We start from the raw sequence: 24,197 nt of genomic DNA, 5'->3' as shown, positions 1-24,197 counted from the left end.
TTGTTGCTGACCGGACAATAGCCATCATAATGTAGTTTTAGCTCAACCATCACTTTATCTGACAATTCATCTTATCTCAAAAACATACGGTGAAGAACTTGGCAGATGATGAAGCCTAGTAGGTCAAGGACGAAGAAGTCAAGAAGGTAATTCTTCTAGTAGCTTTCTTACTTGAGCGAAGATGTGTTTCAAGGCAACACTCAACGGATCAATCAATTGCAGATAGTGAACAAACAACTGATTTTTATGGTTAACCAAGACTTACAATAGATGGGATTATGTTCCAAGTCCAATCGACTAAAAGTAAAACTCAGTTCAAATAAAATAAACGTTAAACAGGATATGATTTGATCCAATCAACCACTAACAAAGGCACAGTTGACCAATAACACAAGATAGATGACAGTCATGATAAAAGAAATCAGTTGTGATTAGATTTGGGTCACTCGTGATCTAAGGAATACTTCACTCATGACAGACTCAGTGACTGACAAAGTTGACAAAGGATACAGTCAACACATCGTGATCATGATCCAACTAATTCGGTTACAATTTTATCTGGTTCAGTAGACTAACAAACTTATCAACAGATGAATAGTCCAAATCAGGTGGAACAGAGGATGTGTGAAAGATTGATTTAGCAAAGTCAGCTAAGAGTCAAATTAAGTCGGCTGATGTCAGAATAGTTGACTAACAGCCAAGTAACAATTGACTAGAAGCAGTAACAATCACACAAGGCTAGTTGCAAATAAGATCCGAGAAGAGTGGATCACTCAACTAATTAACACTAACTAGTTGATTAATGCTGATTGATCTGATTCCATAAATAGTAAGCAAAGGCCGCTCAAATAAAGCATTCCAAAAACATTCTACTACATTAAAAAAATAGCAACAAGTGCTCTCCATGTATAGCAAGATTTTGCGACACTCAAGTTCTTCATTGAGTATTTCTTATTTTGCAAATTTTCACCTTTGCTTTTACTATTATTAGGATAAATACACGGCAACTCGAATACGACATGGGAAAAGGTGGTATCAATGTTGAAAATAGTAGCTAAGAGGTCCTCGGTGAGTAAAAGGGGCGTTCACCATCAAATAAAGAATCTTAGTGGTGAAATGAGAAAATACAGAAGAAAGTGAATAGCCAAGAAAACACTAGTAAGAATAAAGAAAACTTAAAAAAGTATTCAGTAGCCAAGAAAGGCAAGAAAATAGGGAATGAAGTCAAGAATGAAATTTTTGAAGACTTATATCGAAAATTAGATACAAAAGAAGAAACAGACATTTATAAAATAACTAAAACGAGGGAGAGAAAGACAAAAGATCTTACTTAAATAAGATGTATTAAAGATGAATGCAATAAAGTATTATTAAACGATGAGAAAATAAAAGAGTGATGGAAGATGAAAAAGATATCTTCATCAATTTTTTAATGAAGGTTCAAGTGATCAACTTAAATAATTTAAGTAGGTCAAATGAGTATAGAAATTTAAATTTTTATTATAATTCAAACTTCAGAAATAGAACAAGTTTTAAATGGAATGCACAATGGAAAAGTAGTTGAACCAGATGATATTCCAATATAAATATAAAAATGCCTACGGAAGCAAGGTATTAAATAATTTTATAAAAACGGAAAAAATACCTAATAGGGTAAGTACTCTAGTTATCTTATATAAGAACAAAGAAGACGTACAAAATTACACTAACTATAGAGGTATTAAATTAATAAGTCATACCATAAAACTTTAAAAAAGATTTCAAAAAAAAAGACTAAGGAGACCATGATGATAAAAAATCAATTTGGATTTATGCTTGGAAGGTCGACACTAGAAGTTATACATCTTCTCAAGCAACTTACACCTAGTATTCATCGACTTAGAAAAAATTGATAAAGAAAATTATATGGAGAATTCTAGAAAAGATATATCATGATATAATGACAAAAGAGAAGACACTAAGTGGATTAACCGAAGTGTTTCCTATAAGGATAGGGTTACATCAAAAATCAACTCTAAGTCCATACTAATCATGGACGAACTCACTGGATACATCCAAGATACGATATCATAGTGCATATTGTTTGCAGATAATATTGTTTTGGTAGATGAAACACGTGCAAGAGTAAATGTTAAACTCAAATCTTGACGAGAAGTGCTAGAAATGAAAGGTTTTAAACGTAGAGTAAAGATAGAATATGTGAAATAAGTTTAGTAATATTAGACGTAATAAAACCAATTGTTAAGATACGAGATGGCGAGTTATCTGTAACCGTGAGTTTTAAGTATTTATGATTATTTTCTAAGAAGGATGGAGAGATGCAGGAGGGTTGAAATGGAGAGTGTCAGGTGTTGTTTGTGATCGTAGAATACCTCTATGACTTAAATAAGTTTTATAAAATGACGATTTGACCTGCTATGTTATATGGAACTGGATGTTAGACTATAACTCGAGTACATGAGCAGAAGATAAGAGTTGTAGAGATGAGGGAGTTAAGGTGGATGTGCGGACATACAAGGATGGACAGAATAAGAAATAAAAATATTAAAGAGAAAGTTGAGGTTGCACATATTGAGAAAAAACTTTGAGAGATACTTTTAAGATGGTATAAACATGTATTTAGACGATAATTAAATGCGTTAATTAGGCGATGTGAAACTATAACAAATATGCACATCAAATGAAGAAGATAAAAAAAAAGACTTGGTATAGTAACAATAAAACAAGATAAAATTTATTTAAATATAAATGATGAAATAGCATGGGATAGAGCTCAATGGCGTAGAAAGATCCATATAGTCGATCCCACCTAGTGGGATAAAGATTGATGGTGGTTGTTGTTACTTTTACTATTCTTGGGTTTTTCCATTTACTTTTTCCCTTTTTACTTATTCATCTGGTGTAACTAGCTTTGTAAAAATGTTTCTCTACCTTAGGAAGATTTTCGAAAAGGGAAAAGTATAGTAGTTTTCAAGGGGCGACTCACCTTATGAATCCATAGACTGTGGATTAAAAATAAGAGTTTTGAACCACATAAAATACCAATGTCAATTTTTTATTTATTGCTTTCATATCTCCTAAAGCATTGGCATGAATTTCACTATTAAGCCTTTTAAAACCAAATTTCCACTACACATCCTTTTGTCACTTAAAAAGGCATTTCACCATGATATTTTAAAATCCAATTTTGAGTCTTTACAAGTTTTTTTTTTAAAATACTTTTATTGTTACTGCATTTTTCAAAGAATTTGTAAACAGTCTTCTTCTATAACAATTGTTTAAAGTATTCAAGATATTTCATTTGTTGCATTTAGATAAGTTGGCAGTTTTTCAAAATAATTGTTGGTACGATCTCAAAGGGAGAGATACTCAGAAAATGCATTTCCTTAGGAGGGAGAGGGGCTTCCCTAAATTAGGGAAAGGAGTTGAGAAAATAAGATTGGAATAAAGGGAGGTACCCACCTTGATTAAGTGATAAGCTCAAGGTTGAGCTTTGGATAACATGCCCAAGGCATAGATATTGGACTTGGATTCAGAAGGTTATGGGTGAATCTTTTTGATGTATTCTAAAAGGGGAAATAAAGAGTTTAAATTAGAAAATCTTCATTTAGGTTTTTTCTTAGAATGTGAGAAGTTGGACTGATGGATAAGCTTAAGTTAAATATATTAGCAAACATCAAAATGGAAGAAATTATTAGTACAATCGGCCCTTAGTCAAAGTTGACATGGCAAAGAATTTTGATGTTTAAGCAATATGTTTGAATAATATGTTCAATGATTGAAGATGAGGAATCAAGTAGAGATCTAAATGAGTTAAGATTAACTAGACATTTGTCATCGGTCAAAGACTAACTAGTGTTGGCAAAGACATGGAGAGTCCAACAGACGTTGGCAAGGGAAAAAGTCCAAGTGGATCTGACAATTGATTGATAGGAAGTTTAGGTAAGTCAAGTAGACTAGACGCGTGCCACTGGAGGAAGTCAACCGGTGTTGAAAGTGGAAGTTCAAGTATGACTGGATACTTGGCATGTGTTGAAGTCCTAGAGGAATGAACTCTAGGCAAGGTTGAAGTCCAAAGGACTCTAGGAAAGTGGAAGTTATGACGGGTCAAGTTTCACCTGAAACTGGACAAGTGGAAGTCCTAGTGGTGTTGGGCAACGGAGAAAGTCTCAAATAATTGACCTATAGACATTGGAAGTCATAGTTAGTCAAGATCATATTAGGCACATGAGAAAGTTTTGGAGACATGAAGTCTCTTGGTATGACATGGATTCAGCCCTCGTGTGATTAGAATCAATGTCATTCATTAGATGAACCTAAAACCATGAAGATGTGGTTTGATGAGATTTGGGGTAAAATAGGTGACCAATATGGGTAAAGCAATCAATTAATGGTGCAATCAGTTGCTAATGAACAATTGACTGATAGTCTAGTCAACAAAAGATTCGGTCAACAGATAATGTAGTTGCAATAAACTCAAGCGTGGTTGACTAATGGTGTATTACTTGTCAACAGATGATGTGTTCACTTAATGAGAGCGACAAGATCGTGACATAAAGGATTCAGACTCAATTTTATCTAGTCCGATTGTTTGATGAACTAGTCAGGAGATAAGCAGGTCCAAATCAAAGCAAAACAAACGACATGTCACAATTAAGTCGATTGATGATGAGCAACTAGTGAGCTGATGAACACAGGTCTAGATCCAAATGAAATAGCGACGTATCATGGATGAGTCAACTGACATGCAATATCCAGTTGATTGATAAAGCTAATTAATTGATGAAGTCATAAGATTATCAACAAATAGATGCCTGAAGGCTATGATGATGGGATAACAGTTGTAAATAAAATCCGAGGCTAGCGGAATCAACTAATCAACAACAACTAATCGACCGATGGCATTCAAAAAGCAATTATAAACGGAAAGGGAAGGTTGCTCGAACAAAAGATCAATTTTAGAGAGAGTTGTTGCATTCCAAGGTCATTGTGAGCAATCCAGTGACCAAAAGCAAGTAATGTTCTTTTGTGTAATTTTTAGTTCATGCATTATTTTATTATTTAGTTGTACTTTTATATTCTCTGTGTTTGCTGTAAGAGATTTTTCTTCCTTATTGTCCAAAGAGGAGAAAATATAATGATGACTTCAGAAGTGTAAGTGGAATAGGAACCAAGAGTTCCCAACCACATAAAATAGTTTGTGTATTAGTGTGCTTGTTTCTTGTGTTTATTTTTCTATTTATTTCCTTGTGAAACTAATAAATTGTAGAGACGAGGAAGATCAAATAACAACTTTGATTACATTATTCACAACCCCCTTTCCCAGAGTCTCTTGATCCAATAGGGTCTATGATTATAGAAGCATAATAGTGTGTTTATCTTTTAGTATACTTTACATGATTGATAATGTTGATGCAAATTGTATAGGAAATATTGAGGATGTAGACAAAGAGAGCTAACTGTGATGGCATGTCTAAATTGATTGATTGGTCAAGCTTAGTATTTCTTGAGGATGGATTCTTTGGAATTGTTAGTCGAACCAGGGTTTGAGGTATAGCGTTGTTTTAATTGAGTATAAAGGATGTGGTAACTTCAAGGTTTGAATTGGTTTATGGATGCAAACTTGTGTGCCAGTTGTGTTATTTCCTGATGTAGAGAGACGGATTGATGACAGTGGTCAAAAGGATCATTTCTTAAGGCTGGTCTTCATGAAATCAAGTCTTACAATAACTCAATTTACCTTATTTTGTCTTGCATAGTTTGTTTCACTCCCTTTATATTTATATAGCTTCCTTATTTGTACTTATACTGATATTGATGATTTGCATATGTTTTACATAGTACGATCTATATTATCATGTCCTTTTGTTTTCACATTGTGGCAGTCTGTTATATGTGATTATTCATGTTCATAATTTATACAGTATATATATATTTATATGTAGGTGGTATTTCATATGGTTCTGTATGCAGTATTATTAAGTTGCTTTTGATGAATAACCTACATTTCAGTATTGTTGTTACTGTTCACATTCACAATGGGAAATAATTAGACACATTGTCTTAGGTTAGAATATGTTGAATGACAACATACCACTGGATGATTACTAGTGAACGACAACTTTATTACAAATCAAGCATTTTGCTTATAGGATTGTCTCTGCACTTTTAGTAGTTATATCGATTTTATTCTGCCTTATCTGCAGGTGGCCACGTTGACACATTGAGTGTTAAATGCAATACAATCAACCTAACTTTGGGCGCCCTTTAAGTTGGAGTGTATATGTACACCACACTCTAACCCAAGAGTGCAAGGGTATAATACCATTTGAAGATGGGTTCAAGGACGCTCACTAAGCAGTTAGTTGATATTATATTACAGACTTGTTACAATAGGGCAAGAGATCAATTCCCAACGGATGCATGTCCTAGGGAAAAAAAAACCCTCTCACCCCCTAGCCAACTTGGCGGTCGGTTATAAGCTAACTCCATGATTTACCTCCCTTCATATAACCTAGAGGCGGACTATGAGGGGCACCTGGGTGAGCGTAATCACATTTTGCAACAATAGTTGATATTATACTAATAAAAATGCAGTCATCTTTAGTTGTGGAATTTTGAGTTAGTTGCTGCATAGTTTTAGTGACTAGTGGTGGATTTTGTTGCTGTTAACAGGGGCATAGACATGATTGAATGTTTTTTGCAATTTTACAAAGTTTCTAAGTCATTTTTATGTTGCATTATTGATAATTTCTATCCATCATTTAATATTTATAATCATTATTCATGATTGAATGCTTTTAACCTTATTTTTATACATCATGCTGCCACTTTTAAGTTTATTTTGTATGTTTACCCACCTTCCTTGATTCAGAATGTCTATCAAGTTGGTTGCACTAGAAACTCACGGATGATTTTTGTCAATTGAGGCATGTTTTTCTTTGACATTACTATAACTCAGAGACACCAAGCAAAGATTGTTATTCCATGGATTAACATTGGCTAAGGCATGAGAGAATGCTTCCCTACTTGCTTGTTATATGTTTTGTGATACAAAAAATGCAGTGTTTTCACAGATAATAGTTGGCAACATAGCTCCTGGGGCATGAATGTACTCAATTGAAATGCAGACCAAATCGCTGGAGCTGTACTTTATTAATTATGCATAAGTATGCCAATTAATTTGGTAAGTGTCTTGTCATGTGTGCCATGATTTGATCTAAATTTTTGTTAAAAGCAATTGAACTTTCACTTCTAAAGAACTTAGCCCCATCCACGGTAGTAGATCAACTTGTGCACATTTTTTATGCAATTTCAGTAACCAATCTAAAGGAGAAAAAAAAACTTTGATCCACAACTGTACTAAAATAGAGATGCTGCACCATCAATGTTTTTTACCATTGACCTAATGCAAAATATCTAAATTTTGATCATCAAATAATATAGTACATATAACTAACATAAAATCTATATTGTAGGAAACTTCATTTACCTTTACAATTTTCCTACTTTTTCAAAAGCCCTCCAGTGTTTTGAAATCATCAATATACCCTCCCCAAATGTTTTAAAACTCGTCGTTTTACCTCCATCCACTAACCCCATTAAGTATCTTAATGGAATAATAATATGACAAACATGTGACCTCATTTTATTGTAGCTAAAAATTTGCATATTCTATAAAATTTCTCAACAAAGTGTGTAGTTGAAGGTGTAAAATAATCGAGCGAGAGACATTTTGAAAGTACAGATAAACTTGAGTGGTGAAACAAAAATTTTCCAATATATTGAGTGTAATACTCTAGTCATTCTGAATGTTTATAAGTTTTTCTTAATCCTCAACTCTAAATGAGTAAATGCCACAGAATATAACTCATTCTAAAATATTGAAAACAGCAACCAAATTTTATCCCACCAACTAAAGTCGGCTATATGGATCCTCTTACGCCATTAGATTTAATCCTCTAGTATATCCTTGTTTATATTTAAATGAATTTTATACTTCCTAACCAAGTCTTTTTGGCCTCTTTCTTCCTCGATTGATATGCATATTTGTGATTCAACATCGCCCAACTAGGGCATTTATTTGTCGCTTAAATACATATCCATACTATCTTAACCAATGTTGACTTTCTCTCTTTCCATCCTCAATCGGTACATGCACCTTAACATTCTCATATTTGCAACTCTCATCTTCTACTCGTGTGTTCAATTCATAGCTCGACATTTAGCTCCAACTAACATATTAGATCTAACCATCGTTTTGTAAAACTTCCCTTTAAACTTTATATGTACTTTACAATCACAAAGAACACCTCAAGAAGACTTGTCTCCATTTTAACCATCTTGCTTGAATCCTATATAAAACATCTCTATCAACTCCTCCATTGATCCTAAATTCTTATATACTTAAAACTCTGAGTTACACAATTATAGGTAATTTATTATCTCTTATCTTAACAATTGTCTTGTTACGTCTACCATTAATAAAATTAAATTTTATATATTCTAAATTCTATCTCGTAAGCCTAAAAAGTATTTTCAGCTAAAATTCAACCTCAACATCTACTCTCATGTGTCTCATCATCAAAACAATGTCATTTGCAAACAGCATGCACCATTATAACGTGTCTTGGATGTGTCCAATGAGTTCATTTATGATTATTATAAAAAATGATCCTTCACATAACCTTGGCTTTATAAAAAAACACTGTTGTTAATCTTTTTATAGTCTTTCCTGTTGTCATTAGATTCTCATACATATTCTTAATTGTTTAAATATACTTTACGCTAACACCTTTCTTTTCTAAAGTTATCCACATAATTTTTCTCAAAACTTAATCTAAGCTATTTCTAGGTCGATGAATCATGTGTAAGTCTTTCTTTTCATGATATTTTCAATCAATTTTCTAAGAAAATGTATAATTTATATTGTTGACCTTTCATATATTAATTTAAACTAATTCTTGATCACCTTGGTCTTCCCTTAATTTTTTTCTAAATTTCATGGTATAATTCATTAGCTCATGAACTTCGTAAGTTATTCAATACCCTACTTCCATAGGCATTTTCATACCTCTATTGGAACATCATCTAATTCAACTGATTTTGCATTTTGCATGCCATTTAATGTAAATTCTTCAATAAAAATTTTCCCTAATCTACTTAAATTTCCTAAGTTAAATTGGTCACCTAAACGTTCATTAAAAAGTTAATAAAAATACCACTTTCGTAGCTCCATTATTTCATCATCTATCGCTGCTACCTTATTGGATTCATCTTTAATGCAACTTATTTTGGTAAGATCTCTTGTTTTTCTTTCTCTCATTTTAACTATTTTATAAAATGTTCCTTTCCATTTTTGTATTATATTGTCAATACAAGCATTTGAAAACTTCATTCTAGCTCCACTCATTGTTTTCTTGGCCTTTTCTTACCTTATTCCACCACCAAGATTCTTTATTTGGAAGTGTCTTGATGTAGCACAATGGAAGGATAGAGATACGATCCTCATGCAAAGGAAAGCTCTGATACCAATTGATCCAGCACAATAAAAGGACAAAGATACAATTCTCACCCAAAGGAAAGCTCTAATACCTTTTGATGTAGCACAACGAAGTGAACAAGGATACAATCCTCTCCCAGAGGAGAGTTGTCAATTCTCACCTAAAGAAAAGGAAATTGCAAATTGTATTGACTCTTAACATGATGAATGCATAGGATCCTAACCCCTTTTTATAGTTTGAGGGCACGGCCTATTTTTTATAAAATAGCATAAAACCCTAATTTTTCTAATAAAACCCTAATAGACTTTTCTAAAAAAACTAAACAACTTTTTAAAAGTTCAAGCTAACTTTAAAATTAACAACTTAAACTTTAAAAAAAAAATTTGACTGCATTATTCTCCTCAATTGAAGAGAACTTGACTCCGTCCAATAGGAAGGTGTAGTTTGAAACCAAGACAGCTTTTTAGCTCAGTCAAACAATGTTAATTTATTTCTTTGGTCATTTCCTTTTTTATGTCAATGTGTTTCCTTACTTGGTCAAATAGAAAGGTGTAATAGTAATGAAGCAGAGGCGCCTCTTTTGTCGAACTGAATAATTGTTGGTTTATCTCTTCAATTATTACATTTTTTATGCCAATATAGTTCCTTGTTTGCATTATTCTCCTTCGCTGAGAAAAACTCACTCCTACAAGTTGTTGACTTTTTCTTCTTGGATCGTCTTTTTCGAGCATAGGGAATAATTGCTTTGGTAACCCTATATTTTAACTTTGAGATATCTTCTTTTGGTCGTCCTTTCCAATGAGTAAGAAAACATCTGAGTTTGTTGTACGAAAAGAATAATATCCATGTCTTTGTTGAAATTATATAATGTGAAGGTGATAACGATGAGGATACTTCCATGAATTTGTAAAAAAGTCAACATATAGAGACAAATGCTTGAACTTCTAGTAATTCTTTGGATGTCCCTTCCAATGAAAAAAAAATAAATGCACTTTGTTTTTATTTTTACATTTTAACTTAGAGATATCTCCTTTTGGTCGTCCTTTCCAACGAGTAGGAAACATCTAAGTTTATTGTATGACAAGAATGATGTTCATGTCTTTGTTGAAATTATGTAATGTGAAGGTGATAAAAGATGAGGACGATTCCGCAAAGCCTATAACAAAATCAACATACGGAGACTAATGTTCAAACTTCTCCTAGTAAATTAGCTTATCCTCCAATTTAAAAATTGAACTTGTGTTTAACTAAGTTGGAAAGTTAAATAAACAAGCATTATAATAATCTTTCTCACAATATCACCAAATGAAGTAAATATGAACGAATTTATGTCAAGTGATTTGTAAATTTTTAAATTGTTATCTTACATTACTATATCATGATGGTTGTTCTCTTTAGTTTTCTCATTTAATTTATTTTGATGACATTAATGAGTCATAATTTGAGAATCTAAGTCATGATTATTATCAAGTCAATTAGTCTCTACAGAGGTCAAGTCAACAAGAGATTTTTCTAAAGTTACATTATTAAGAGACTTGCTTAAAGTGTCAAGAGAGGGTTCTTCTAGATGGTCATTAGAAATATATTTTATTGAGATTGAGCTATTAGAAGATTTATTTGACCACAACTCTTCATATGATGATTTTGAAAATTGACTTTAGGAAGATTGTCTCTTAAAGTTTGGTGGGAGATATCTTTCCATTAGTTGTTTTTTCATTTCATGCTAGTGTATAATAGCGTCTTGTCCACTTTGGACACATCGCCAATAAGTTTTAGCAAGTCCCATGAGGGTGAATTTGGCAAATCATACTTGTTCAATAGAGGAAAAATTATATTGGTCAAAATAATTTCAATATAGTGTAACCAATCAAGAAATACATTAAGGTTCCTAGTCCCATCAAATATAGGGGCATGTGTTAGCCTAACACATGGTTCGTTGAAATAATTAGATTTTTCTTTAGATATGGGATGATGTGATTGTGATCTTGTATATATGTCATTCCTAAATGGAATACTATCTGAACAATAATAGCCATTATGTTCGTGATTCACATGAGTATGATTTGGTTGATGCCTCACATTTTTGAAATATTGATAATGCAAGTAAACATGATGGATGATAAGCAAATTAAGTGCAAGTAAAAAAAATAATGAATGAAGATTTTTTTATGACTAAATTGGATATGACTTTTTTTTTAATGATGTGTACCATAAATTAGGGAGCACAAAATCGGTGTCTTTTTGAGAATGTGCAAGTAAAATCGGAGAACAATAACAAAACATATAGCATGATAAGAAAGTGATTGAATTAATTATTTAAATTAACAAATTTATAAAAACTCACCATGAATTGTCAAGATGCAATGCACCCATCTCTTATAGATAAATAGCAGCCTTGGGTTGTCTCCTTGGTGCGTATCAGCCAATAGAAGTTTACACGAAGCTTGGTCTTCCAGTTTTTGGCTAAAGATGCATATAAAATGTTTGAAAAAAATTGAGTTTCACAGTACTAGTAATCAATTGGAAATTAAATAAAATACAAATATTGAGCTCAAAGGGTTTCTTACTTTGCATGTAGTATTGCATCTCGGCATAAAGCAAGACATCGGGCCATGGCTAGATCCCGACCCCTTGCATTGCCATATCTCTGTTTACAGGTCCTAGAAATGAATTAGACATAGTAGGTTACAATGCACAAACAGGTAATAAATAGGGGTGGTTGGAAGTTTGGTCCATTACTACCAGAAACAAGATGTAACATTCATATGTGTATATATTATTATTCCCAAAATTATACTCATATGCAAGGAAAGAAATGGCATAGAGATAGATATATTAATACACATTTTAGGAACTTAATGTAATCACAAGTTGTTGCTGTGAAATTGCAAATATTCTATTTAGACAACTAGTTAATTGTGTACTACAGTTATGGATCAAGAAGTCATTGCTGGACGGAAGCTTCTTTCTAATTGGCGCATTGCATGGGGTAATCAATGTTCATAAAAGAGGGTAACCAGAAATTTATAGGTAGCTACACCATGACTTTGATTTGTTTCATATTTGACTATAAATCAACAAATAAGTGAAAGAAATACCTATCAATAAAATGATCTTCAAAATCATCAATGACAATTGCAGCAGGAAAGGTCTTGTGCAGGTGAAAAGCTGCAAAATACTTCATCATTCCATTATAGTCTTCAATGTACCTGCAAACAGAATAATGTTGAGGCCCCAACTCATTTAAAAGTTAGATGCATCTGATTGTTTTGTTTGGATAAGCCACTGCAATGCCCAATGCTAAAACCTGCAAATAGGCGGTAATTAAACTCCAAAATTATTTTGACAATTCAATTCATATACATTCATTAAAACAAAGCCCTTCTAAAAGAGATTGGAGATGCAATAACGTTGAAGGTATATGGTCCTCAGTGGTTTGTGGTCCAAAGAAATCAGTATCTTCTACTCAGGTCATCTGATCAGGCAATGAGTTCACTCATGATAATCAGAAATAGCAACTCCAAATCCATGTCATGCAAGGTCCGCATCCCTTCCTGAAGTTCAAAAGTGCAAACAATGACTAGAAATTTGTTTTTGAAAATGCTTCAGAATTTCAATTCTCTTTTATGTAATTTATGACTATCTAACAAACGGGAGGCAATACTCTTTAACCAGGAAAACACTAGAATAGACAGGTTGAATGTTTGATTTTGAGAGCCGACAACTTAGGTATGACAAACCATGTGGCCATATTTTACCTCGTCATTTCAGACTTACCAACTATATAGGCCCTCTTTAGGTCGGTCTAGACAATCTCAACATAGCACTTCTAAGAAGCTTGTTGATTATCATAAACTTCACCAACAGAAAAATTTAAACTTCTAGTGGTAGATTGAGGCCACTGCCATAAGTGCGTTGATGTGTACAATCCACAAGTGCACGGTTGTCATCAAGTAATAAAATATCAATCGTAGGGACACTAATTAATTTTTCACATTGAGTTATCTAGACAATAGAAGGTTGGCTCATGAATGTGCATTGTTCATCTACCTAACTTCATATTTACACTCCTGTAGGAATTCTAACTAAAGTCCGGCACAACCCTGCGCAGGTCGCATCGCAGAGTTTACCCAAGTTCTAACACCATTAAGTAAAGAAGTAACTCTAGAAAGTCTGGCTAAAGGGTTACTTGAGGGCCCTCCGATTATACAATCACTAGAGTTAACCAATTTACTTCCTACGGTAGATTAATGCAATTAACTAGAAGAGGTAACCTAGAAAGTCCGGCTAAAAGGATACCCTCTGTCAAAGGTTCCCCGATTATACAATCGCTAGATTACCCAAATCACTTCCTTAACATTAATTTGGGAGAAGCCCTCTAAACTCCAATTAGCTTCCCTTGTAGGGAATTACCCTCCGTTTCAAGGACAATACCCTAGAAAGTAAGGGATACCCTCTGTCACAAGGTCCCCAGTTAAACAAACTAGAGTATCTCCTCTCATGGTGAACAAAACTCTACATCTATATAAAGTGACCTCACACACATTTTGTCAAAAACATACAAGGTACAACCCATATAGAACATGGCATAAATACTTCATTGAATAAGAAAATGTCCAAATACATAGTTCATACATCGCATCACATCACAACTACTTCCTGCATCCTAGATCTGGAGATCTACTCCATTGCAAAGGACTCAAACAAGAGACAATAAATTAAACAATCTACAACTCAATAAATGAGATAAAGAGAGGAGAAAGCTTATCAATGCGTTGCTGGTCTTCTTGCATGTAATCCTTGCTCTAGAGGTGGACAGATCGTTCGGATCGGAGAAGATGGAAGTCGTAGGGTTCCCCCAAGGGGGAGAACCCTTCCTAGGAACGGAGAAGCAACCCCAATCCAAGGCTCACTAGGTTTGAATGGTTCCAGGTCAGGATGAGATTGAGGTAGGAGGCTTTGACTCTTGATTGGACCAGGCTAGGCAGTACACTCCCGAAGACCTGGCATTTCCACATAAAACTATGATTTATGATTTTAAGAGAGGTTTCATGAGAGAATTAAATACTTTTTAAGTTAAAATGTTAGATTTTTTATTTGTTGGTTGGTTTTAAATAATTTTGGATAATATGGGTTAGACTGGAAGGAGAGCCTTGGAGTAACGGTAAAGTTGTTGTCATGTGACCAAAAGGTCACGGGTTCGAATCCTGGAAACAGCCTCTTGCAAAAAGCAGAGTAAGGCTACGTACAATGGATCCTTCCCTGGGACCCCGCATGGCAGGAGCTTCGTGCGTCGGGCTGCCCTTTTAATATGGGTTAGACTGATGTTAGATGGTTGGTAAATTCATAATTTTATTGCCATTGAGATTTATTTTAAAAATAATAGTAAATTAGCTTTTAAATATTATATTATATATATAGGGAGAGAGAGTATTTCTCAGTCATATTTTTTTTTCTTAAAATAATTTAAGTAGAGTAGAAGTTAAGGTCGTTTCAGTTGGTATCAGAGCAAGGATCTTGTAAGGATTATGCTTATTGCCGGTTTCGAGAAGTTCAAGGAGTGAAACCACAAGTCTGTAAGTTTACTTTTATGAACATTAAGTTAAAAGGTTAAATATTTTGTTGTTATTTTTGAGTTTTTTTGAAAGTTAAGTTATGTTATATTGAATTATTTAAACTTTCATTAATGTTGGCTATGATTTATTCTTTTTTTTTTACCAAAGTGATTTTTTCTTAAAATAGCCATATTATATAAGAAAATATAAAAAAATATTTGATTATTACTGAATAATAAAATCATTAGAGCTACTAAAATTAAGAGAGACAAAAATTCCCTTAAATTATAATTTTAGTTATAGCATGTCATAACTTTAAAATAGTTTTTTTTTATAAATAGTCACTAAGTTCATTAAAATTTTACTTAAAGTACAATGTTAGTTATTATATCATTCAATGTATAATAGTTCTTAAATGTTTATTTTAAACCATTAAGGGTCGGTTTTCTTGGATCAATAAGTAGGAGAGAGAGAGAGAGAGGAAGTAACTAGTTATATTACATTAGTCGGGTGCAATGTTTTGACCGATTCCCTCAAGCCTAGAGTTTATCATTCCATTAATGTGGTTGCTACAATAGGGCTACATGTCATTGATCCTTAGTTGTTTTAATGGAATTAGGTATAGGGGATAAACGAAAATGAAATTCCAAAGGTTAGCCGACAATTTGCAAAAGCAAAGAAATAGTAAGAGCTTTACATATTGAATTTATTATTGAACAAGATAAGCTTAGATGTAACAAGAGTAATAGCTTTGTACTATGCTTTTATACTTAACCTAGCCAAAACAATTTTATTCTTGCTCTTCAAATATTAAGTTATCCCCAAGAAGAGCACAATATTGATGTAAACTATGAAGAGTTTGCCCAATCTACATTGATATACCTATAGTTTGTAAATGGCTATCATCATGGTCTAAAAAATCCTTCTTAGAGCATTTTTGAAATGGCATAGAATTCTTGAGGATGCTTCTATATGATCATGATACGAAGCTTCAAAAATTCACCAATCAGAGATACAATAAATAAAATGTTAAGCCTAGTGAAGGTGAGGTTGTTTAGCATATAACTGTTCTCTTATATTTCTTTAAATTTGATAATAACTCTTTTTATCCTGATATCAGTATATAACATTTGAATCTATGGGAATATCAACTAGCTTTGCTCTTCACATACCATCCTGCTTGAGCAAGTCAAGTATATACTTCCATTAAGACATTGAGAAACATAGATCTTTCCCCCTAATTGAACAATCATTTTGTTATGAAAGTGTGGCAGGTTGCCAAGATCTTTGAAGTTGATGGTGAAGGTATACTTTTGGTGCTATGATTCTTGGAGAATCATCACTAGAAATGATGATATCATCCAAATCGGCAATAAAAAGGACATGTGCCCCAACGTTACAAGTATAATAAAATATTGAGATTTTTTTTTATATACTTTTAAGCATCCGAAACTAAAGAACAAAGCTGAGTTTATTGTGCCCTAAGGAGCCATTTCTTTAGATTACACATGAAAGCTATCTTTCCTAAGTAACAAACTGAGATATTTGTTGGATATATAATCCTCGTATAGATCAGTATGAGAGGGAAAATATTTTTAATGTCTAGTTAACGTAATAACCACTAGGATATAGTTGACAATATAAGAAAAGCGTAAACCAAAGTAATCTTAGTCATCATAGACAATGTATTGGGAGGCTTGAAATTGAATACCCACTCACAGCCATGTATTTGTCAAAGAGGAACTGGTGCTCAAGTACCATTAGATTGAAAAGATGTCATCTTATCAGTCATAGCCTATTGTTATCTTGGATTAAATAGAGTGCCTAAAAACTATCTTAGGGATAGAATATGAAGCTAAAGAAGAAATGAAGAAAAAATAGACAAGTGAGGGATAAGGATATGAGATATATCTATTAAAAGGATGTGAAGTAGTGCACTTGTGGAGTACCTTGAAAAAGTAATGTTGCGGTCAAAATCAAAAGAAGTTAGATTCAGAACTAGTGATGTTGCCAGGAAAGTAGCAGTTCCTAGGACTAGCAGTAACAAGTTCATCCCTAGACATAAGACTAAGGTCCTTAATGTTGCTGAGGTTGGTGTTTAAATAATTACAAATGGTAATCACAGATAGTAAATTGAAAAAATTGTCTATAGGCTATAGAGAAAAAAAAGGCGATAAAGATGTAGGAGTTTTCCGACTAACAACCTTACTCATGAAAGTGGTCTTTCTGCTAGAGTGACATGAATAGGATGAGATGTTGGTTTGCATATAGAGAATACCAGACAGCTTAGAGTCTCTGAAATTTAGAATCTGTGTTCATCTAGTAATCGCTTTGTGCAAGCAGTAGAATTACCTATATGAAACAATGACACAGATTGAATATATTTTGAGAGACTTGCCATCTGAGAAAATGTTGATGCACTGCAATTGATACCTAAAAACCTAGAAGTGAAGAGCTTGCTATTGAGAATACCATCATGAAGAATTACCTTAGATGAACCCATAATGGGGAAAGTGATAATCTCCACAAATCGACAATCAACACTAGTAGACGGATGGAAGATATCTTCTGACATAGAATCCTGATGGGAATTTTAAATATGATGAAATTTGCTTAAGAAACTAGGAGATATGTACCTAACGAAAGCGTGATAGAGTGTAAAATTTTAGTCAATTAGATTAAGTATGAAGTGAATATGTGAGTCTAAGCTTTTCAAGTATCAAGACTAAGTGAATTTTGAGGACGAAATTCATTTTAAGGGGGGTAGAATTGTAACACCCCCAAAGACCACGTAAACCACATGGATGAAGAATTTAAATGTGCTAAAATGATTTAAATAAATATTTATTTTAATGGCTCGAAAATATGTTTATTTAAGTATGAAATTTTCTAAAAAAATTATAGGTTTTCTATTTAATTACAAGTCGATGCTTATTTTATTTTAAGAACTAATTTTCAACAAATTAAGCGACTTTTGGTAGACTAGTCAAATAATTTTGAAAACTTTAATATTATTAACATTTTACCAGTTGTATTTGACTTTAATTAGGCCTAATTAACTAAGGTTAGTGAGCTTAATTAACCCTAAGTTTAAATACCCCTAGTCTCTTTAGGTATTATTTTCAAAAATCTCACCATCAAACCAGGGTTCCTAGAGGGGTTGCAGCCGTGGAATATAGCAGCAAATAATAGTGAGAAAAACGTGATTTTCATAGTAGGAAAAGTGAAGCTAAGTCATCCCCCGGTCGTGCACTTCGACTCCTCTCACTGGTATTCGAAATTCGAGCGTTTTAAACGCAAATGCATGTTGTTTAAACCTTTCTTTTGCACCATTCAATCCATATTATGTATGTTTTATGTGATTATGCATGCAAAATGATTATGTTAAAGTTTTATAAGCATTTGATGTATTTTTACAAAGTTTTGATGTTTTTATCAAAGTTTGAGATTTGTTGTGGATTGCTAGGGACAAGGGCTGCCATTAAGGAGTAAGGGGATGATGTCTAGTGGTCCTAGAAATGTTTCATGTATGCTAGATGGGTCTGGACAGAGAGGAAAGTGGCCGAACCCATGGATAGGGTTTTTGAGCCATGAGGTCAGAGGTTAAGGGAAGCAAGGGGAGGGGTCGTACATGGCGTGCAGTAGTGGTTGTGGGCCATGTCAAGGTCAAGAGGAATCCTAGGAGAAGTGCTAACTGGTCTGGAGTCGAGGGAACCATGGAGGACTCGGCTATGGGCTTGTTCTCCACTTAGGGTGCACGATATGAGGGGAAAAAAGGGCTAGGACTGTGCATAGACTGTGTGCAGGCTAGTTGCTAGTTTGTTGTGGTCCAAGAGGGCCCTAGGATGCTTGTAAGGGTCTAGTCGAGTCGTGGTTCGAGTTGGGAAGGAAGTTTTTAAGGTTTGAGTCGATTAGGGTCAAAAATGGGCCTAGTGTTTGCATGGGAAGTTAAGTCATGTTGAACGAGTCGAGAGGCTCAACAACATGTTTGAGAAATTTTTAGAAGTAAAAAAATTGTATATGGAATGGTTTAGGAAGGGCTCGAGTCGAAGTTTATGGTAAAAAGTCAAAAGGATAAAGTTTAGGATTTTATGGGTATGATAAAAGGTAAAATGGGAAAGTTATGTTTAAGGGAAAAATAAAAGGTCTGGCATTGTCCCGAGTAACAATAATAAATGCTTGAACAATTATATGAAAAGTTTTATAAGTCTCAAGGTTTCTGTTAAATGCATGAAATTTTCGGATGCATGCTTATTTCATGAAAATGAGAAAAAGGTCATTTATTTTTAAAAGAAAAGGAAAAGGAAGGAAAAAATATTTTTGAGGAATGTGATTTGACTGTGACAAAGAGGATGTGTGAGGAGTCCATCAAAAACGCGGACGGTGAACTTATAAATGATTGATGGGAATACCACAAGAAAAAATGCAAAGGGAGTCCGTTTACAAGGAAAAGGCCCCAAAGGGAGCACAGTATTGGATTTCCATATTTGGGCCAAAGGGATGCAATGAATAAGGGTTCGCTGAACTCCGCCGCCTGGTACCATGGTGCTTTTTTATTATTATAGATTGATCAATTGAACAGAGGATAAGGGAGTCACTTTCAATTGACAAACCACACCTAAAATGTTTATGATTTATAATGAGGAAAAAGTTATATGATGCTTAAAGTATTTTAAAGATCTATGTGAATGTAAATGCAAATAATTTTAAAGTTAAATGCATTTTTTCTTAGAAGTATCTTTAAATGCATATGAATGTATGTTTATGTATTAGTTATTATGGTTTGAACGTGCTGAGTCATTAGACTCACTATGTTTGAATGGTTGCAGGTGAGGATGAGATTGAGGCAAGAGGCTCTGACTCTTGATTGGATAAGACAGGGAAGGACACTCCCGAAGACCTAGCATTTCCGCATAAAACTATGATTTATGATTTTATGAGAGGTTTCATGAGAGAATTAAATAATTTTTAAGTTAAATGTTGGATTTTTATTTACTAGTTGGTTTTAAATAATTTTGGATAATATGGGTTAGACTAATGTTAAATGGATGGTAAATTCAGATTTTTATTGCAGTTGAGATTTATTTTAAAAATGATAGTAAATTAGCTTTTATATATTTATATATATATATATATATATATATAGTATTTCTCACCCATATTTTTTTTCTTAAAATAATTTAAGTAAAGTGAAAGTTAGGGTCGTTTCAGCCTAGATCTACTAAGACTTAGTCACTGCCTGGATTCCATCCAGGACTTCATCATTTCTCAAGTAGCATACTCATGCACACTGGACACCAACTTGTTAGATCTCAACAAACCTAACTTTAACCTTAGTCATACATCAAAACTTTAGATTCAATGTTCAGCTCCCAGCACCAACACTAGTGATATAAAGATTGAAAGCTAACTATATACTTACAACAAATGTATCTTGTTCATGCATCTTAATCACTTGGAAATTTTGTGCTTAATTTGTGTATCTTTGGCCTTCAATTTTGCAAAAAACGCTAGGTAATTGAAGTCTTTTTTGGTTTAAGCCTGGTTTAAGCCAAGTTAAGAGTTAGTCATGAATACCTAAACATGTTGGAAATTTTCATTAAATAATGATTTTCAACATCTACATTCCTTTCAGCATTTCCCTTACACACAGTTTCTTGTACTTTCTTTTTCAAAATAATACTTATAGCATTTTCCTTATTCAAGATGTACTTGCTTACACTTTAAAATCTAATTTAGTTATCTTTAGAAAAGAATAAAATGCATATTTACTATATAGCCATATGACATATGTCTATTTCATGTTCGTTAAGGATATTACTTTTTGGCAAATTATCACTAGGAAGAGTATCTTCTTATACATGAAAGAATGCTCCTGGTCATGCTACAAAGTATAAGAGTGAAATTTTTATTGCAAGAGGCATATTTTTACAACAAAAAAACAATGATTATAATTTCAGAAGGAAAATGCTTAGCATCTCATACATCACATTGTTGACTACCATCTAGTTTATCCATAGCAATGAAAAACAATCCTTCATATGGGCTTTGTGTAAATTAGTAAAATTACCATTAGGTTTCTTGACAATCACCATATTGGCTAACTAGATCATGAATTCAATTTTCCAATATAATAAACCTCTACCCTCAAACTAAACTCAAAACACTTAAATTCATTTGCAAACCTTCTTATAGGGTTTCCAACTTTCCTTCTTCATACTCTTCTTTTAATTCAAAAAAACAATGATTATAATTTCAGAAGGAAAATGCTTAGCATCTCATACATCACATTGTTGACTACCATCTAGTTTATCCATAGCAATGAAAAACAATCCTTCATATGGGCTTTGTGTAAATTAGTAAAATTCACACATCTTCCATCTACCATTAGGTTTCTTGACAATCACCATATTGGCTAGCTAGATCATGAATTCAATTTTCCAATATAATAAACCTCTACTCTCAAACTAAACTCAAAACACTTAAACTTCATTCACAAACCTTCTTATAGGGTTTCCAACTTTCCTTCTTCATATTCTTCTTTTAACTCTATAGTTTATGAGATGACTCCTCTCTGCTAATTTTTAGTCCATTCTTAAATAGCTTCATGATTCTGGATAATTCCTCATGACCCCCACCTCCTTTTAAGTTGAGGACTTCATTACCAAGTGAAGTTTACAAAATAGCACTCAGCATGTTGAGAGTGAACCATCCTATAATTACATTATATAAGCTAAAGGCAAGTCTAATACTAAAATCTCACTTCCACAGCTCAAACACAGAGCTCCATCCTGAGATCATAAATAGATCAACAGTCCCTAATGTTATATGTATATTCCTTATGAACCTAGTAGTACTCTATCATCCAGATCACCTCAAGAATATCTCTTTTTAATACAGAATATCTCTTTTTAGCTGCCACTGTCTACCACAGCCCTCATTACTAAACAGTCAGCAATCTAGGGTCAAACAACAAGAGTATTTTGATGATCCAAGTTTATTCCTCATGTCTATTCCATTGTAAAAGGCTAAATCCCAACTATACGCAAACTCTATATGTAGAATAAAACACAAAGCTTGTTCCTAATATATGACTTGGACTTCTTGTTACTCTCCGCATCAGTAGTTGGCCATCTAATCAAGTCTATTTGTTTTTGAGCTGGATTGTGGGTCTTCCCTGCTCTTACTATGTTTGCTCCCTTTTCTGCCCACAAACTTTCTCAAGTAGCCTATTCTGATCAGACAATCAATCTAACACTTAAAGTGAAGCATCATCAATTTTATGTCCATATTCCTGATGGTATTTGCAATCCTTTGTCTTCTCCATCTTGTGCATTACAAATAAAACTTGTTGAGGTTCAAGCACTAAATTTTGATCTTTAATTTATGTGAACACACCGTAATGCGGGACACTCGATCAAATTCTCTTGGTCACCTTGGTTTCCGATTCTCATCACTTTGGCCACCTTCCAAAGTCCCTTGGCATTTTACATAATAATATGGTCAAATGCGCTTGCACTCGTCAATCCTTCCCGACTTCAGTTTGATATCTTTGCATCTCATCATTTACAGTAGTATATTTATTGTCATACTAAAGTTTTTTGGATGATTTTTATATTATTAATATGAAAAATTTTGGTGGCTTAAATGACATCTTAAAGGTATCATCAAGCGGTTGGACATAAATTATCTATGTTTTGAAGCTTCAATAAACCTTCCTATAAATTGTGATAGTCATTCATCACACCCCTGCTTGAATATGATCATTCAAGACATCCACACTTTGGGTTATTATACTGCTCCCCACAGAATAAAATTCAAAGCTTCGAGTAAGCTCCTTAAAGATCTCTGGTGTACTCACACCTCTTGAATACATTTGAGGAGTTCAATCAGTTTCCTCGAAACAGCAGAAAAAATTAATAACAATCTGCAATTTATTTAAATGAAAAGAGGAAGAAACTGAGGCTAATTGCGGGTAGCAAAATTTGAGGATTCTAGAAAAACAAGGCATAAGATCAAACTCAATAACTCTAGATACCGGTTCCATTATACTAAACAGGTAGACATGCAATGCAAAGAGGAAGCAAGTGAGGTAAGCATATCTTACTTCATTTCTATTCTTTCAAGGACATCAGCAGATGGATCACCGTCCTGGAAAAGGAGAAATAAAGATTTCAGGAAAAATAAAAGGATCAGCACAGGGGGAAAAAGGATATAAAGAAGATAAAAGGAAAAAAAAACATCCAAACTCAAAACGAAATAGGCTTCACAATCCAAATTGAATGCCTGAGACAAAAAGGGTGGCTTGTACTCCAGCCTCCTCTTGTTGCAGATGAAAACCACATTACCACGACTCTCCCGGGCACGGTTGATTGCGAATTGAAACAAAATAGAAGTCTTCCCACTGATTCATTTTCAGTGAAAGAATCAAAGAACGGAATCAGCGAAAGAAGGATAAAATAAGGAGGAAGAGGGAAACCAGGAGCGAGGGCCGGAAAGAAGGGTGATGGGAGGAACGGCTTCAGTAACGCTGCACTGACTTGACCTCGCTGCGAAGAAGCTTTCCAGCATTTTGGAAGATTCAAACGACGGCCATGTCTTTAGGCTTTAGGAGGCTTTAGGAGGCTTTAGGCTCAACGAGATCGGAGTCAAATCCCGATTCAGATACGATCGTCCCCCAACACCCGAACCCAACAAAACCAATGCTCGAGTGATAATATCAGTAAAATAGACCAGACCAGCAGCAGTCCCAGCCGGACACTGGGCATGTCGATTCCGATTCATTACCGGCACACTGGACATTAGGCACCAGGATGCCATTACACAAATAATGAAGAAAGAGACCTAAGATGACACCGAGATGCCATTACGATAGAGATTGTTTTGGCGTCTCCTCGGGGCGGTATGATGATTAAGACATGAAGTATTGTCGCATGAGGTCTTGGGATTGAAACTCAACATGACTGAACATAACCTCCCTCATGTTTTGATCATTTACACTAATGACTAGTAGTCATCCGTGATTTACCTCCTCCGTATTGACTTAGAAATAGATTGGCAGGGTATTGAGGACGAACAAATCACCTTTTACCATATGATAGAGATTGTTTTGGCACATCTGTTGACATTGAAAATAATG

The 24,197-nt window shown here is 33.8% G+C and overlaps 1 protein-coding gene across 2 annotated transcripts in view; it reads right to left on the bottom strand.

The window, feature by feature from the left end:
* Nucleotides 1-23,832, bottom strand: part of LOC121981440 — a 29,621-nt gene extending 5,789 nt beyond the window's left edge. The window contains exons 1-6 of one of the 2 annotated variants that reach the window (XM_042533958.1): nucleotides 23,538-23,832; nucleotides 23,345-23,462; nucleotides 23,166-23,209; nucleotides 12,602-12,712; nucleotides 12,071-12,163; nucleotides 11,848-11,966 (exon numbers count right to left, since the gene is read on the bottom strand). In XM_042533958.1, coding sequence (XP_042389892.1) covers nucleotides 11,848-11,966; nucleotides 12,071-12,163; nucleotides 12,602-12,712; nucleotides 23,166-23,209; nucleotides 23,345-23,462; nucleotides 23,538-23,629 — 577 coding nt within the window. In that variant the 5' untranslated portion in view covers nucleotides 23,630-23,832. The remainder of the gene's footprint in view (nucleotides 1-11,847; nucleotides 11,967-12,070; nucleotides 12,164-12,601; nucleotides 12,713-23,165; nucleotides 23,210-23,344; nucleotides 23,463-23,537) is intronic. The other variant, XM_042533960.1, reaches the window with a different exon arrangement.
* Nucleotides 23,833-24,197: the final 365 nt, after the last annotated feature.

Source organism: Zingiber officinale, chromosome 5A, assembly GCF_018446385.1.
Source record: "Zingiber officinale cultivar Zhangliang chromosome 5A, Zo_v1.1, whole genome shotgun sequence".
Taxonomy (NCBI): Eukaryota; Viridiplantae; Streptophyta; class Magnoliopsida; order Zingiberales; family Zingiberaceae; genus Zingiber; species Zingiber officinale.
Note: the sequence above shows the minus strand (reverse complement) of the source record. Positions and strands in the feature narration are given on the sequence as shown.